General features: G+C 51.0%; 2 protein-coding genes across 3 annotated transcripts in view; one reads left to right on the forward strand and one right to left on the reverse strand.

The window, feature by feature from the left end:
* CAPZB (capping actin protein of muscle Z-line subunit beta) overlaps window positions 1–4922 on the reverse strand; it is a 45546-nt gene extending 40624 nt beyond the window's left edge. Inside the window, exon 1 of one of the 2 annotated variants that reach the window (XM_066606362.1) lies at window positions 4765–4922. In XM_066606362.1, the coding sequence (XP_066462459.1) occupies window positions 4765–4767 (3 nt within the window). In that variant the 5' untranslated portion in view covers window positions 4768–4922. The remainder of the gene's footprint in view (window positions 1–4764) is intronic. The other variant, XM_066606363.1, reaches the window with a different exon arrangement.
* Window positions 4923–12370: 7448 nt separating this feature from the next.
* The window catches only part of MICOS10 (mitochondrial contact site and cristae organizing system subunit 10), a 50601-nt gene continuing 44575 nt past the window's right edge, over window positions 12371–18396 (forward strand). The window contains exon 1 of the mRNA XM_066606364.1: window positions 12371–12507. Within this exon, the coding sequence (XP_066462461.1) occupies window positions 12444–12507 (64 nt within the window). The 5' untranslated portion in view covers window positions 12371–12443. The remainder of the gene's footprint in view (window positions 12508–18396) is intronic.

Consider the following 18396-nt stretch of genomic DNA (forward strand, 5'->3'; position numbering starts at 1 on the left):
GCAGCCCGCCGTCCCAGAGCCCCCGCACGGGCCCGGCTCACCGCAGCCCGCCGTCCCAGAGCCCCCGCACGGGCCCGGCTCACCGCAGCCCGCCGTCCCAGAGCCCCCGCACGGGCCCGGCTCACCGCAGCCCGCCGTCCCAGAGCCCCCGCACGGGCCCGGCTCACCGCAGCCCGCCGTCCCAGAGCCCCCGCACGGGCCCGGCTCACCGCAGCTCGCTGGTCCTAGAGCCCCTTCAGTAGGTGATTGCCCGCAAGCAGCTCTCCTATTTGTTTTTTTTAATCAGAGTTCTGGATTTTTTATTCTATTGTCGTACACCACTGCAGGGGCGGCCATCTTGTCTGCCCTGTTCACAGCACTTACAGAGACACTTTACAGCAGCCTTGTGGAACAGATAGGAGGGAACGTACTTCTATGGGCAAGTATTGTAGCATGTTCTGTGATCTGTGCAGGGAGGGGAGGAGGCGAGCTGTGACATCACCGTCAGACTTCTATGGCAGAGTGTTGTGGGCACACTCTGTAACCTCAGCAGGGAAGGGGAGGAGGTGAGCTGTGACATCACCTACAGACCTCTATGGTAGAGTATTGTGGGCACACTCTGTAACCTCAGCAGGGAAGGGGAGGAGGTGAGCTGTAACCATCATCATTAAGGTTTCTTTACACGGCCGAATCCAACACAGAATATGTCGCCTCTCAAAACAGCAACAGAACTGGGGATTTCTTCCGCAGCCATGTCCGTGCCCGGCTGCAGATCCGAGAGCGGATTCAGGCCTTCTCATTAACCGACACGGAATCCGTGTCAGGAGGTGACGGCACTTTTTTCCTCCACTTGAGGATTTGAAATCTGAATGCAGGAAATAAATTGGCGCGGTACAGATTGCGTCCCGGACGCACCCGGACCGCGCATTTATTGTGGAATCTGAAGCAAAATTAGTAGGGTGAACATACTCACAGACTTCCATGGGAGTGTGCTTATGACATTACCTGTGCAGGGAGGGAGAGGAGGTGAGCTGTGACTACCTTACTGATTTCTATGTTATGTCGTGAGCATGCTCTGTCACCCATGCAGGGAGGGGGAGGAGATGAGAGACAATCACCACATTGAATTCTATTGGAGTGCTGTTGGCAAGGAGGAGATAAACTCTGATCATCACACTGATATAAGACAGTGTTGTGGGCAATGCTCTGTGACTGCTGCAGGGAGGGGGAGGAGGCGAGATGTGACTGTCTCCTATTGTGAATGATGAAACCTGTGTTATCTACATACAGGTGTCACCTCATTGTAATCCTGTCTGAGGAACAGGATGGGTCAGACTATTACTAGGCCTAGTGGTCGGTGTGAGAACTGCAGGATTTTAGGGGATGGGCGGTATACATATACAGTATAGACAGCAACAGAAAATTACTGAGAAAAAATCATGAAAAATTATAAAAAATTACCCAACGTAAAAATGTGATTTATATGAGGCCAATTTCTGATGACACGCCCCTTTAAATCCAGAGACTGAGGACTTGTTCAGGCCTGATCCTTCTCACAGCTGAGGGTTTGTCATACTTGTATCCAGTCTACACAATCCTCTGTGAGCCCAACCCCCAGGCTGATACATTGTAACACAGAGCATGGATACACATGTAACAAACCCTCAGCTGTGGGGTAACAAGGATGTTTCCATTCACTGACAACAAGCGGAGATCAAGAAAACAAAGGAGCTGAACACAAAAGTTATTAGAAATTGACGAAACGTTACAAACATTACATAAGATATAAGACGGCCCGGCGTGCCCAGACGTAACCAAAGGATTTAGCGTCCGGCGCAATTCAGGACCATCACGGCGTCCAGGGGTTATACAGAGGGGCTGACCTCTATATAGGGACGGGACAGTGTATAGGGGGTTATAAAGAGCGGCTGACCTCTATATAAGGACAAGAAAGCGTACAGAGGGGTTGACCTCTATATAGGGACAGGGCAGCGTATAGGGGGTTATACAGAGGGGTGGACCTCTATATAGGGACAGGACAGCGTATAGGGGGTTATACAGAGGGGTGGACCTCAATATAGGGATAGGGCAGCATACAGGGGGTTATACAGAGGGGTGGACCTCAATATAGGGATAGGGCAGCATACAGGGGGTTATACAGAGGGGCTGACCTCTATATTGGGACAGGACAGCGTACAGAGGAGTTGACCTTTATATAGGGATAGGACAGCATACAGGGGTTATACAGAGTGGCTGACCTCTATATAGGGACAGGACAGTGTACAGGGAGTTATACGGAGGGGCTGACCTCTATATAGGGACAGGACAGCGTACAGGAGGTTATACGGAGGGGCTGACCTCTATATAGGGATAGGGCAGTGTACAGAGGGTTATACAGAGGAGATGACCTCGATATAGGGACAGGACAGTGTACAGGGGGTTATACAGAGGAGATGACCTCTATATAGGGACAGGACAGTATACAGGGGGTTATACAGAGGAAATGACCTCTATATAGGGACAGGACAGTGTACAGGGGGTTATACAGAGGAGATGACCTCGATATAGGGAGAGGACAGTGTACAGGAGGTTATACAGAGGAGATGACCTCTATATAGGGGCAGGACAGTGTACAAGGGGGTTATACAGAAGGGCTGACCTCTATTTAGGGACAGGACAGTGTAAAAGGGTTATACAGAGGGGCTGACCTGTATATAGGAACAGGACAGCATACAGGAGTTATATAGAGGGCTGATCACTATATAGGGACATGACAATGTACATAAGGTTATACAGAGGGGCTGACCTCTATATAGGGATAGGACAGTGTACAGAGGGGCTGACCTCTATATAAGGTTAGGACAGTGTACAGAGGGGCTGACCTCTATATAAGGTTAGGACAGTATACAGGGGATTATACAGAGGGGCTGACCTCTATTTAGGGATAGAAGAGTGTACAGAGGGTTATACAGAGGGACTGACCTCTATATAGGAATAGGACAGTGTACAGGGGTTATACGGAGGGGCTGACCTCTATATTGGGATATGAGTGTACAGAGGGTTATACAGAGGAGCTGACCTCTATATAGGGACAGGACAGTGGAGAGGGGGTTATACAGAGAAGCTGACCTCTACATAGGCACAGGGGGTTATACAGAGGGGCTGACATCTATAAAGGGATAGGACAGTGTACAGAGGAGCTGACCTCTATATAGGGATAGGACAGTGTACAGAGTGTTATACAGAGGGGCTGACCTCTATATAGGGATAGGACAGTGTACAGAGGGTTATACAGAGGGGCTGACCCCTATATAGGGATAGGACAGTGTACAGGGGGTTATACAGAGGAGTTGAACTCTATGAGGGACAGGATAGTGGAGAGGAGGTTATACAAAGGGGGTGACCTCTATATAGGCACAGGACAGCATAAAGGAGTTATACAGAGGGCTGATCACTATATAGGGAGAGGACAGTGTACAGAGGGTCATACAGAGGGGCTGACCTCTATATAGGGATAGGACAGTGTACAGAGTGTTATACAGAGGGCTGATCACTATATAGGGAGAGGACAGTGTACAGAGGGTCATACAAAGGAGCTGGTCTGCATATATGGTGTATAAGGGCTTATTTCTATATAGTGTACAGGGGATTATATACAGGGGCCTGGTTGGTGTACAGGGACAGGAGAGTGTACATTAGGTTATATAGAGTGCTGATCTCTATATGTAGTATATAAGGGGTTTATCTCTCTATATAGGGTACAGTGGCGCCAAAACACGAAAATACTAGTCGTACGAGCTCCACCGTGCCGAACTATAAAAATATACAGAGGGTCTGGTCAGTATATATAGTGCATAGGGGTTTGTACAGGGGTTCTCTATATATAGGGTACAGATTATTTGGAGGGCTGGTATGTATATTTAAGTGGGTTTTGACTATATAGTGTATGGGGGGTTACAGATGGGCCAGTCTGCTTATGTAGTGCATAAGGTACAGGGGGTTACATGGAGGGCGGGTCTCTATATACAGAGGGTCTGGTCAGTATATATAGTGCATAGGGAGTTATATACAGGGCTGGTCTATATAAAGGGTACAGGTGGTTATACATATGGAGGGCTGGTCTCTATATACAGGGATCGGATCTGCATATATAGGGTACAGGGGGTCATATACAGGGCTAATCTATATATGGGGGTTACACAGGGGTCTGTGTGTATATATAGATCTATAGTGTACAGGGGGTGACATAGGGGGTCGGTCTGGGTTTATATATGGTACATGGGTTATATAGGGGGTCAGTCAGTATATATAATTACAGGGGGGGTTGTATATATGGTTACATAGGGGTCGGGTCTGTATACATAGGGTACAGGGAATTATATACAGGCCTGGTCTCTATATACAAGGGATTACATAGGGGATCGGGTAGGTATATATAGGGTACAGGGGTATTACATTGGGGGTCAGGTCTGTGTTTATATATAGGGGGGTACAGTGGGGTTACATAGGGGTTGGATCTGTATATATAGGGTACAGTGGGGTTACATAGGGGTTTGTATACAGGGACAGGCTGATCGTTATACACAGATATCCGCATACCCCCACACTGAGCCGCCTATATGTGACGCCACGGGTCCTCAGCTGTCCCCCTTACGCGCCCCGGACCCCATGTCGTCATGGTGCCCGCAGGGTGACGTCACGGGCGCAGTGTGACAGGCTGATCCCGGGCTGTCACCCGCGGGCGTCCTCCCTTCCCTCCCACAGGAGGGCGTCCCCTGCCGTTACCATGGCTGCGGTGGGTGAGGGCCGGGCTCTCCGGTGCGGTTACGGTTCGGTATCGCTGTGCCCCGTAGGCCCGGCGGCGCCTCCACTTCCTCAGGACCTAGGAGTGAACATCCGGGTCAGCGGACGCTGCCACGCCCACCACACTCACCGCCGCCTCAGCCAATCAGAACGTCTCCTCCCAGCCATCACCAAGTATGGAGAGCGTGACGTCACTGACAGCGAGGAGGAGCGGAAGGGGCGGGGTCAGCAGTCAGCATAGTAATGAGAGGGGAGGAGATTGACGGGAATATGGGTGGGGCTGATGGCGGTCATAAGAATGGGAGGAGCGGGGGCAAATATATAATCATCAGCATCAATGTGCGCTCTGAAATGATAGTTAAAACATACAGTACCCTATGCAGAGAAGTCCAGGCCCCTGTAGCATCTGGCCGGGCTCTGGATGATGAGCATTGTTCTACTCCTTCGGCGCTAAAGCACGAAAATACTAGTCGTACGAGCTCCACCGCGCCGAACCACGAAAATACTAGTACTAGCTCCACCGCGCCGAACCACGAAAATACTAGTACTAGCTCCACCGCGCCGAACCACGAAAATACTAGTACTAGCTCCACCGCGCCGAACCACGAAAATACTAGTCGTACTAGCTCCACCGCACCGAACCACGAAAATACTAGTCGTACAAGCTTCACCGTGCCAAATCACGAAAATAATAGACGTAGAAGCTCCACCGCGCCGAACTACGAAAATACTAGTTGTATGAGCTTCACCGTGCCGAATCACGAAAATAATAATCGTACGAGCTCCACAGCGCCGAACCACGAAAATAATAGTCACACAAGCTTCACCGCGCCGAACCACGAAAATACTAGTCGTACGAGCTTCACCACGCCGAATCACGAAAATACTAGTCGTACAAGCTTCACCACGCCGAATCACGAAAATACTAGTCGTACAAGCTTCACCGTGCCAAATCACGAAAATAATAGACGTAGAAGCTCCACCGCGCCGAACTACAAAAATACTAGTTGTATGAGCTTCACCGCGCCAAACCACAAAAATAATAATCGTACGAGCTCCACAGCGCCGAACCACAAAAATAATAGTCGCACAAGCTTCACCGCGCCGAACCACGAAAATACTAGTCGTACGAGCTCCACTGCGCCGAACCACGAAAATACTAGTCGTACAAGCTTCACCATGCCGAATCACGAAAATACTAGTCGTACAAGCTTCACCACGTCGAATCACGAAAATACTAGTCGTACGAGCTCCACCGCGCCGAACCATGAAAATACTAGTCGTACAAGCTTCACCATGCGAGTCACGAAAATAATAGTCGTTCGAGCTCCACCGCGCCGAACCACAAAAATACTAGTCGTACAAGCTTCACCGCGCCAAACCACGAAAATACTAGTCGTACGAGCTCCACTGCGCCGGACCATGAAAATACTAGTCGTACTAGCTCCACCGCACCGAACCATGAAAATAATAATCGTACTAGCTCCACCGCATCGCACCATGAAAATAATAGTCGTACGAGCTCCACCGCGCCGAACCACGAAAATACTAGTCGTACGAGCTCCACCGCGCCGAACCACGAAAATGCTAGTTGTACGAGCTCCACCACACCGAACCACGAAAGTACTAGTTGAACAGGCTCCACGAAGCCGAACCACACAAATACTAGTCATACGAACTCCACCGCTCCGAACCACACAAATACTAGTCGTACGAGCTCCACCGCACTGAATCACGAAAATACTAGTCGTACTAGCTCCATCGCCCGGAACCACACAAATGCTAGTTGTACGAGCTCTACCGCTCTGAACCACACAAATACTAGTCGTACGAGCTCCACTGCTCCGAACCACACAAATACTAGTCGTACACGCTCCACCGCGCCGAACCACACATATACTAGTCGTACGAGCTCCACCGCCCCGAACCACGAAAATTTGAATACATTTCTCTCCTCCTTGACAACACTGTTTCGGAGTCGCTCGCTGCTGCTCTCCCCTAGGGGATGTCTTCGGACCATCAACGTACTTCACCCCAATTGATTTGAAACACCCCAGTGGACCCATGAACTGACCGGTTTCCTTTCATTAGGACCGGTTCAGTTGCGGTGAGTTTTATTTTATAACTGTTCCTGATTGCAACCTCGTTATACACCATCGGAGCGCCGCTTCTGATTTTCTGTTTATTCCGAACCACGAAAATACTAGTCGTACGAGCTCTACCGCGCCGAACCATGAAAATACTAGTCGTACGAGCTCCACCGCACCGAATCACGAAAATACTAGTCGTACGAGCTCCACCGCGCCGAACCACACAAATACTAGTTGTACGAGCTCCACCGCGCAGCACCACACAAATGCTAGTCGTACAAGCTCCACTGCTCCGAACCACACAAATACTTGTCGTACGAGCTCCACCGCGCCGAACCACACAAATACTAGTCGTACGAGCTCCACTGCTTCGAACCACACAAATACTAGTCGTACGAGCTCCACTGCTTCGAACCACACAAATACTTGTCGTACAAGCTCCACCACGCCGAACCACACAAATACTAGTTGTACGAGCTCCACCGCGCAGCACCACACAAATGCTAGTCGTACAAGCTCCACTGCTCCGAACCACACAAATACTTGTCGTACGAGCTCCACCGCGCCGAACCACACAAATACTAGTCGTACGAGCTCCACTGCTTCGAACCACACAAATACTAGTCGTACGAGCTCCACTGCTTCGAACCACACAAATACTTGTCGTACAAGCTCCACCACGCCGAACCACACAAATACTAGTGGTACGAGCTCCACTGCTCCGAACCACACAAATACTAGTCGTACGAGCTCCACCGCGCCGAACCACACAAATACTAGTCGTACAAGCTCCACCGTGCCGAACCACGAAAATACTAGTCGTACGCACTCCGCCGCAACGAATCACGAAAATACTAGTCATACGAGTTCCACCGCACCGAAACAAACAAGTACTAGTTGTACGAGCTCAACCACACCGAATCACGAAAATAATAGTCGTACGAACTCTACCGCGCCGAACCACGAAAATACTAGTCGTATGAGCTTCACTGACCGAACCACAAAAAGACTAGTTGTACACGCTCCACCACGCCGAACCACACAAATACTAGTCGCACGAGTTCCACCGCGCCGAACCACACAAATACTAGTCGTACAAGCTCCACTGCTCCGAATCACACAAATACTTGTCATACGAGCTCCACCGTGCTGAACCACAAAAATACTAGTCGTACGAGCTCCACTGTGCCGAATCACACAAATACTTGTCGTACGAGCTCCACCGTGCCGAACCACAAAAATACTAGTCGTACGAGCTCCACTGTGCCGAATCACACAAATACTTGTCGTACGAGCTCCACCGTGCCGAATCACGAAAATACTAGTCGTACGAGCTCCACTGTGCCGAATCACACAAATACTTGTCGTACGAGCTCCACCGTGCCGAACCACAAAAATACTAGTCGTACGAGCTCCACCGCACCGAATCACGAAAATACTAGTCGTACGAGCTCCACCGCGCCGAACCACACAAATGCTAGTCGTACGAGCTCCACTGCGCCGAACCACACAAATACTAGTTGTACGAGCTCCACCGCGCAGCACCACACAAATGCTAGTCGTACAAGCTCCACTGCTCCGAACCACACAAATACTTGTCGTACGAGCTCCACCGCGCCGAACCACACAAATACTAGTCGTACGAGCTCCACTGCTTCGAACCACACAAATACTAGTCGTACGCGCTCCACTGCTTCGAACCACACAAATACTTGTCGTACAAGCTCCACCACGACGAACCACACAAATACTAGTGGTACGAGCTCCACTGCTCCGAACCACACAAATACTAGTCGTACGAGCTCCACCGCGCCGAACCACACAAATACTAGTCGTACAAGCTCCACCGTGCCGAACCACGAAAATACTAGTCGTACGCACTCCGCCGCAACGAATCACGAAAATACTAGTCATACGAGTTCCACCGCACCGAAACAAACAAGTACTAGTTGTACGAGCTCAACCACACCGAATCACGAAAATAAAGTCGTACGAACTGTACCGCGCCGAACCACGAAAATACTAGTCGTATGAGCTTCACTGACCGAACCACAAAAAGACTAGTTGTACACGCTCCACCACGCCGAACCACACAAATACTAGTCGCACGAGTTCCACCGCGCCGAACCACACAAATACTAGTCGTACAAGCTCCACTGCTCCGAATCACACAAATACTTGTCATACGAGCTCCACCGTGCTGAACCACAAAAATACTAGTCGTACGAGCTCCACTGTGCCGAATCACACAAATACTTGGCGTACGAGCTCCACCGTGCCGAACCACAAAAATACTAGTCGTACGAGCTCCACTGTGCCGAATCACACAAATACTTGTCGTACGAGCTCCACTGTGCCGAACCACAAAAATACTAGTCGTACGAGCTCCACCGCGCCGAACCACACAAATACTAGTCGTACTAGGGACTTTGGGTGCAAATAGAGCATGCTGCGTTTTTTCATTGAATGACCGAATCGCGCAGGGTATTGCGCATTGGAACAATCCCAATGAAGTCCATGAGTTCTATTTTCTGCGTATTGCACACATAAATTTTGCGTGCGCAAATACACCCGTGCGAAGGAGGTCTATGGCTGTATTTACATGGGTGATTTTCACGAGCGGACGGAACTCACATATAAAAAGAACTCATTATTTTCAGCAGGTTAATTTACACGAGGGATTTTTTGCGCGCACTGATAATGCGAGATCAAACAATCGCAGCGTGTCCTATTTTTGGACAATTCTGCCTTGAGGATTGCTCATTAATTTTGCGGTAAAACCGCTTCAAAGGTTCTTTTTTTTCCCGCAGCAATTCCGCACTGTGTGTACCCAGCCTTAGTTGGGGTTTGCATGGGACGGAATTGCCATGGAATTTACATGCAAACCCTCCGCACGGAAATTCTGCGGCAATAACAATAACAGCAAAGTGGACAAGATTTTGAAAATCTCGTCCACAAGCCGCAGAAATAAGCCGCGCAAAACCTGTGCGGTGCTGCATTCCATTCTGCAGCATGTCAGTTTCATTGCCGTCTCCACTGCAGAATTCCCAATAAAACCATTTCAAAGCCCGCGCCAAAAGGAAATCAGTCCTGTGTGGCCCCGCCTTAGGCCGGCTTCACAGGACTGAAATCTGGTATCGGCGTACGTGCCGAGGATCCGCAGCAAACCGCACGCATTGAAAGATATGTACTTTGGGGTTTTTGCTCACGCTCGCAAATATGAATCGCGTATACCACGAGTGAACGGCCTCCATTGACGTAAATGGAGCTGCTTCACAGCCCAGAACCACTGCGGGATTGAACCAAATGCGGAGTCAGACCCGATCGTGTGAATCCGGCCATAGGTTAACTTCACACAGGTGAGCGCGATATGGGGCTGCGAATCCCACCCCCATATCGCGCTCGCTATCCTTGCATCACTTCAATCGGAGACCTCGAATCACATCATGTACACCTAGTGGATGGTGCGATGCTGACCGCTGGCCCGTTGAAAACAATGGCACTGCGATGCGAGAGCAGCACAAGATAGTACATGATGCAATTTGTTTCTTGCATCGCATCACGGTGGCATACGGGAAAACATCGCCCATGTTTATGACCCCATTCAAAACAAGGGGCTCATATCTGTGGGTCTCTCAATGCACAAATCTGGCACAATGGGACGGTAGCCTGAGGGTGTGTTCACACAGTGGAATCTGACGGCAAATTCTGCCTCTAAAAACCGTGTCAAAATGCGTGACATTCTGCTGAACTCCAGCTTGGATACAAGATGTGATACAGGCAGTGATGGAGGCTCTAGAATCCTGTTGTACCGCTTATAGCTTGGATACAAGATGTGATACAGGCGGAGATGGAGGCTCTAGAACCCTGTTGCACCACCTCTAGCTCGGATACAAGATGTGATACAGGCGGAGATGGAGGCTCTAGAACCCTGTTGTACCACCTCTAGCTTGGATACAAGATCTGATACAGGCGGAGATGGAGGCTCTAGAACCCTGTTGTACCACCTCTAGCTTGGATACAAGATGTTATACAGGCGGGCATGAAGGCTCTAGTACCCTGTTGTATCGCCTTTAGCTTGGATACAAGATGTGATACGGGCAGGCATGGAGGCTCTACCGCCTTTAGCTTGGATAGAAGATGTGATACAGATGGGCATGGAGACTCTAGTACCCTGTTGTATCACCTCTAGCTTGGATACAAGATGTGATATGGGGGGGCATGGAGGCTCTCGTACCCTGTTGTACCACCTCTAGCTTGGATACAAGATGTGATACGGATGGGCATGGCGGCTCTAGTATCCTGTTGTACCGCCTCTAGCTTGGATACAAGATGTGATACGGGCGGGCATGGAGGCTCTAGTACCCTGTTGTACCGCCTCTAGCTTGGATACAAGATGTGATACAGGCGGGCATGGCGGCTCTAGTATCCTGTTGTACCGCCTCTAGCTTGGATACAAGATGTGATACGGTCGGGCAATGAGTCATACAGGTTTTGTATGGTATCCTGTGGCATATCACCCCACATTTGCTGTAATTGAGCCTCTATATCATGCAAACACATAGGTTGTGGAAGTCGTCATCCCAGATGATTCTGATGTGTGACAATATTGTGGGGGCTTCCTGTGACCCCCTTGTGTGTGCGGCCGAGCATTATCCCGCTGGAAGCCGCCATGAGAGGAACACATGTGGCTGCAGGATGTCCTGAACATATCGCTGAGATGTCATTGTCCCTCGTACCACTACTAGGGGGGACCGACTGTCGTCTGCCCCAAGACCATCACACCAGTAGGGGGCAGTGTGGTGCTGCTGGATTTAGGCGCTCACCCCGAGCTCTCCAGATACGAACACGGCTGTCGTCAGCGCCCAAACTAAACCTGGCTTCATCGTTTAAGACACCCCGCCCGTGTATTTCGCAAACAACATACAGGCCCGTAGTAGCCTATGGCAATGACCCAGGCGGGGTCTGTGAATATCGGACAGCAGACGAGGCGCCATCCGCATGCTGTCTGATGTGGGTTGGCTGACGATGGCCTACGGCTGTTGTCACTCGGTGTAGTCGAGATGCGTTATTCAGGTTTGTGGTACAGTTTTATAGTATCAAAAACCATTGCAAATTCACCAATAAACGGCTCGCCATTTTTATGGTGTTGACTGCACCCCGTGAATGCAGCTTGAAATGGGTGGGCAGCTTTATACCCCAAAATGTTGGGGTCATTCAGAAGGGGGCATATGGGAAATCTTGCACCATTTTTATAACTGGCACCCCATGGCATAGTGCCATCCCTTGTGTGGATGCTTGTTACCCCATCTGACGACTACACCATTTTGTGTATGAGATGCAATGACTGTCACTACAAGAGACATTGTGACACTTTGTTACTCGCAATAAAGTTATTGAAACTACCAAGGTCAAGACCACGTGGTGAGTCTGCCTGCCGGTAACCTTGACTACAGGAGGAAACGCCAGTCCCTGCTTATTCTCGCGAGATCTCACGTCGTTTACTAGTGCGGCTGCCAGGATTTCTCGCGAGACTTGAGTCTCCCCGCTACTCCTCTGCACTAGGTTAAGATGTCGGAGTCTGAGCTCGGAAGGAAGTGGGACCGGTGCCTGGCGGATGCGGCTGTCAAATGCGGTAACGTAACTGGAGGGGGGCAGACCGGTGTGGACATGGCGACCGTGACAACCATACATACATGAGGCTGGCCTGTGTGTCCTGGTACCTCATGTACTTCCTGCCAGCCGTCATGTATGTACAGGAGACATAGGGACACATGTATAAAGGGAGGACATGGCCTCCGGGCGGCCTGGTGTAATACTTCATGTATAGGACGAGTCCAATCCACTCAGCACAGTGCAGGTCGGTGTTGGAAACCGTCAGCAAGTTTGTAGATGGCCCCTCCCAATGTTGCTTTGAAGCTGCAGAATAGTGAGTGCAGCTCTGGAGTATAATACAGGATATAGCTCAGGGTCAGTACAGGATAAGTAATGTATGTACACAGTGACTCCACCAGCAGAATAGTGAGTGCAGCTCTGGAGTATAATACAGGATGTAACTCAGGATCAGTACAGGATAAGTAATGTATGTACACAGTGACTCCACCAGCAGAATAGTGAGTGCAGCTCTGGAGTATAATACAGGATGTAACTCAGGATCAGTACAGGATAAGTAATGTATGTATACAGTGACTCTAGCAGCAGAATAGTGAGTGCAGCTCTGGAGGATAATACAGGATGTAACTCAGGATCAGTACAGGATATGTAATGTATGTACACAGTGACTCCACCAGCAGAATAGTGAGTGCAGCTCTGGAGTATAATACAGGATGTAACTCAGGATCAGTACAGGATAAGTAATGTATGTACACAGTGACTCCACCAGCAGAATAGTGAGTGCAGCTCTGGAGTATAATACAGGATGTAACTCAGGATCAGTACAGGATAAGTAATGTATGTACACAGTGACTCCACCAGCAGAATAGTGAGTGCAGCTCTGGAGTATAATACGGGATGTAACTCAGGATCAGTACAGGATAAGTAATGTATGTACACAGTGACTCCACCAGCAGAATAGTGAGTGCAGCTCTGGAGTATAATACAGGATGTAACTCGGGAGCAGTACAGGATAAGTAATGTATGTACACAGTGACTGCACCAGCAGAATAGTGAGTGCAGCTCTGGGGTATAATACAAGATGTAACTCAGGGTCAGTACCGGATAAGTAATGTATGCACACAGTGACTCCACCAGCAGAATAGGGAGTGCAGCTCTGGAGTATAATAGTACAGAATAAGTAGTTTATCTTGCATGGTATACACCATCAGGGCAAAAAAAAGCAGAACACCAAAATTACACTTTTTTTTTTGTCATTACGTCTCCTAGAAAAAAAATTGCACAAAAACCAATCGAAAAGTTGTATGTATTCCAAAATGATACCAATAGACTACAGGGCGTCCCGCCAAAAATGGGTCCTCAAACAACAAAATGAACAGAAAGCTAAGAGTGATGGCGGTCAGTAGATGGCGGCAGGAGATTAATGATTTGTTCATACATTTAGTGTCTTGGTGCCGTGCGCTCCCGTAGGATGAAGTTAGAATGACCTTTTCTTTTTCATTCCACTTATATTAAACTTTAAACCTTTTTTTCTGTTCTCTATATGGTACATTAAAGCGATCCTCCAGGCCTGGAGGAACAAAGATGGTTGCAGCAGCTTCTCTGACTGCCCGATGCACACTGTGCACTAGCATGACCAGGTATTAGTGTATCTTGACACCACTGGTAGCTAGGGGTTTGACAGGTGGAACACCCCTCTCACACCCCCAGCTCCCGATAGGGTCAAGAAGCAAAGGTCCTGGAAGGAGCTGGGGAGGCCACTTGCAGAGTGGGGGACCCGAAGTGGGTGACATGCTGCAGGAGGACTGACACCCGAGGACCTCGGTGACAGTGCTCCCGCCTGCTTTTGCCGCAGGGGGAGCCGACACGGGAGCCTACAGTCCGTAACTTCACCGGGGACAGCAGTGCCAGCGCTCCCACCTGCTTGCACCTTAGGGGGAGCGCAAGGGGGACGCAAATTTACCGGTTGTGCAGGAGTGGCACCCGGCAACAACACCGCCGACGCGAATTACCCCGCTCCCGGCTTGTTTGGCCGCGAGGGGAGCAGCAACGCGATTGCACAGTGCCGGGTGAGCAACGGCATCGGGGACAGCACTCCATGCGCTTGCGCCTGCTTCATCCGCAGGGAGTGTCTGTGTGTCTGTGTCTCTGTGTCTGTGTGTCTGTGTCTCTGTGTGTCTGTGTGTCTGTGTCTCTGTGTCTCTGTGTCTCTGTGTCTCTGTGTCTCTGTGTCTCTGTGTCTCTGTGTGTCTGTGTCTCTGTGTGTCTGTGTCTCTGTGTGTCTGTGTCTCTGTGTCTCTGTGTCTCTGTGTGTCTGTGTCTCTGTGTCTCTGTGTGTCTGTGTGTCTGTGTGTCTGTGTGTCTGTGTGTCTGTGTCTCTGTGTCTCTGTGTCTCTGTGTCTCTGTGTCTCTGTGTCTCTGTGTCTCTGTGTCTCTGTGCCTCTGTGCCTCTGTGTCTCTGTGTCTCTGTGTCTCTGTGTCTCTGTGTCTCTGTGTCTCTGTGTCTCTGTGTCTCTGTGTCTCTGTGTCTCTGTGTGTCAGCAGTCAGTAGGAAGCCGTCCAGCTATTTGTGTCACGGATGGAGTTTTAGGGTGAGGGGTAAGTGTAACAGTTAGCCTTATAATAAAACTGTAAGGCTAACTGTGACACTGAACCCCTCAACCTAACCCTCCATCCCTGACAGAAATAATAAAACTGCTGGGTGGAACGGAGGTGAAGGCCTCATGGATGTAAGCTGCTGCATGAGCTTAGTGGGCTGCAAGGACCTGCAGCCCATCCAGCTCTGCAGCCAATCAGGTGCTGGGGGGGGGGGGGGGGGGGGGTCGCATGCCCCCCCTCCCCGCCATCTTTGATCTCCAGGATCAGAGGGTCAATTTAAATAGTACTATTGAAAAATAAGACTCGTCCCACAAAATACAAGCCCTCGCCCAGCGGTGTGGGGATGCAGGAAAGCTGGGAGGAAAAGGCAGAAAGAGCTGAGACATTACCGCGTTAAAGAGGTTTTCTAAACTGTTGGCGACCTTTCCTCGGGTTAGGTCATCAGTAGATAATTGCTTGGAGTCCACTGCTGGGGATCTCCACCAATCAGCTGATTCGCTCTAGAGTGAGCACCGCCCCCTCTTCTCTGGCTTCTGCCATCATGTTCATCAGTCACATCACCTGACAGCAGCTCAGCCCCATCCAGGTCAATGAGATTGAGCTGCAATGCCAGGCACAGCCACTATACAATGTATGGCGCCGCACCTCGTATGACTGAAGGGGTTATGGCGCTCACGCAAGCATTGCTGTCATGTCAGTCAGCTGGTTGGTGGGGATCCTGAGTAGCGGACCCCCAGCAATCATATTGATGACCTATCTTAATGATTTGTCATCCGTGGTTTAGTCTCAGGAACCCCCTTAAAAGTCGTCTTATGGGGAAATAAGTTATTTGGTGCTTGTCATTCTGAATGCTCCACCGATGGCCCGAAGCCAGAGGCGTCCCCCGGCCCGGCACTTTAGTTCCCTTAGAGGCCGAGACCTCCACTGTGTTGGACAATTGTATGAAGGGGCCCAGCAGCCACCGTCTTACATGTCGCAAACACACGGGGGCGCTCTCTGCCCATATGCAGAACCTTAGAGTTCTCAGCGCTAAACCTTATTTGTAACTTTACTGCCCCCAACTGATCCCGGCCGGTATGTCCCTGCAGTCTGTCCTCTGGTGGTCATTACATTACATGGTTTTGTATCATCTGCAAGTATCAATATGTTACTGTACAATCCATCTACCAGGTCATTAATAATATATTTAAAAGAAGAAGGTCCAGTACTGCCCCCCTGTGGTACCCCACTAGTAACGGTGACCCCTCCAGTACAGCCCCCTGTGGTACCCAACTAGTAACGGTGACCCCTCCAGTACTGCCCCCTGTGGTACCCAACTAGTAACGGTGACCCCTCCAGTACTGCCCCCTGTGGTACCCAACTAGTAACTGTAACCCCCTCCAGTACTGCCTCCTGTGGTACCCCACTAGTAACTGTGACCTCCTCCAGTACTGCCCCCTGTGGTACCCCACTAGTAACTGTGACACCCTCCAGTACTGCCCCCTGTGGTACCCCACTAGTAACTGTGACACCCTCCAGTACTGCCCCCTGTGGTACCCCACTAGTAACTGTGACCCCCTCCAGTACTGCCCCCCTGTGGTACCCCACTAGTAACAGTGACCTCCCCAGTACTGCCCCCCTGTGGTACCCCACTAGTAACAGTGACCTCCCCAGTACTGCCCCCCTGTGGTACCCCACTAGTAACAGTGACCTCCCCAGTACTGCCCCCCTGTGGTACCCCACTAGTAACAGTGACCTCCCCAGTACTGCCCCCCTGTGGTACCCCACTAGTAACAGTGACCTCCCCAGTACTGCCCCCCTGTGGTACCCCACTAGTAACAGTGACCTCCCCAGTACTGCCCCCCTGTGGTACCCCACTAGTAACAGTGACCTCCCCAGTACTGCCCCCTGTGGTACCCCACTAGTAACAGTGACCTCCCCAGTACTGCCCCCTGTGGTACATCAATAGTAACAGTGACCCCCTCCAGTACTGCCCCCTGTGGTACCCCACTAGTAACAGTGTCCTCCAGTACCCCACTAGTAACGGTGACCCCCTCCAGTACTGCCCCCTGTGGTACCCCACTAGTAACAGTGACCCCCTCCAGTACTGCCCCCTGTGGTACCCCACTAGTAACAGTGACCCCCTCCAGTACTGCCCCCTGTGGTACCCCGCTAGTAACGGTGACCCCCTCCAGTACTGCCCCCTGTGGTACCCCGCTAGTAACGGTGACCCCCTCCAGTACTGCCCCCTGTGGTACCCCGCTAGTAACGGTGACCCCCTCCAGTACTGCCCCCTGTGGTACCACGCTAGTAACGGTGACCCCCTCCAGTACTGCCCCGTGTGGTACCACGCTAGTAACGGTGACCCCCTCCAGTACTGCCCCCTGTGGTACCCCGCTAGTAACGGTGAACCCATCCAGCACTGCCCCCTGTGGTATCCCACTAGTAATGGTGACCTCCCCAGTACTGCCCCCTGTGGTACCCCACTAGTAATGGAGACCTCTCCAGTACTGTGCCCTGTGGTACCCCACTAGTAATGGAGACCTCTCCAGTACTGTGCCCTGTGGTACCCCACTAGTAATGGAGACCTCTCCAGTACTGTGCCCTGTGGTACCCCACTAGTAACAGTGACCTCCCCAGTACTGCCCCCTGTGGTACCCCAGTAGTAACGGTGACCCCTCCAATACTGCGCCCTGTGGTACCCAACTAGTAACGGTGACCCCTCCAGTACTGCCCTCTGTGGTACCCCACTAGTAGTGGGGACCCCCTCCAGTACTGCCCCCTATGGTACCCCGCTAGTAACGGTGACCCCCTACAGTACTGCCCCCTGTGGTACCCCGCTAGTAACGGTGACCCCTCCAGTTCTGCCCCCTGTGGTACCCAGCTAGTAACGGTGACCCCCTCCAGTACTGCCCCCTGTGGTACCCCACTAGTAACGGTGACCCCCTCCAGTACTACCCCCTGTGGTACCCCGCTAGTAATGGTGACCTCTCCAGTACTGCCCCCCTGTGATACCCCACTAGTAACGGTGACCTCCCCAGTTCTGCCTCCTGTGGTACCCCACTAGCAATAGTGACCTCCCCACTACTGCCTCCTGTGGTACCCCACTAGTAATGGAGACCTCCCCAATACTGTGCCCTGTGGTACTCCACTAGTAACAGTGACCTCCCCAGTACTGCCCCCTGTGTTACCCCAGTAGTACTGGTTACCCCTCCAATACTGCGCCCTGTGGTACCCGACTAGTAATGGTGACCCCTCCAATACTGCGCCCTGTGGTACACCACTAGTAACGATGATCCCTCCAGTACTGCCCTCTGTGGTAGCCCACTAGTAA

Source organism: Eleutherodactylus coqui, chromosome 6 (assembly GCF_035609145.1).
Source record: "Eleutherodactylus coqui strain aEleCoq1 chromosome 6, aEleCoq1.hap1, whole genome shotgun sequence".
In the NCBI taxonomy this organism is placed as follows: Eukaryota; Metazoa; Chordata; class Amphibia; order Anura; family Eleutherodactylidae; genus Eleutherodactylus; species Eleutherodactylus coqui.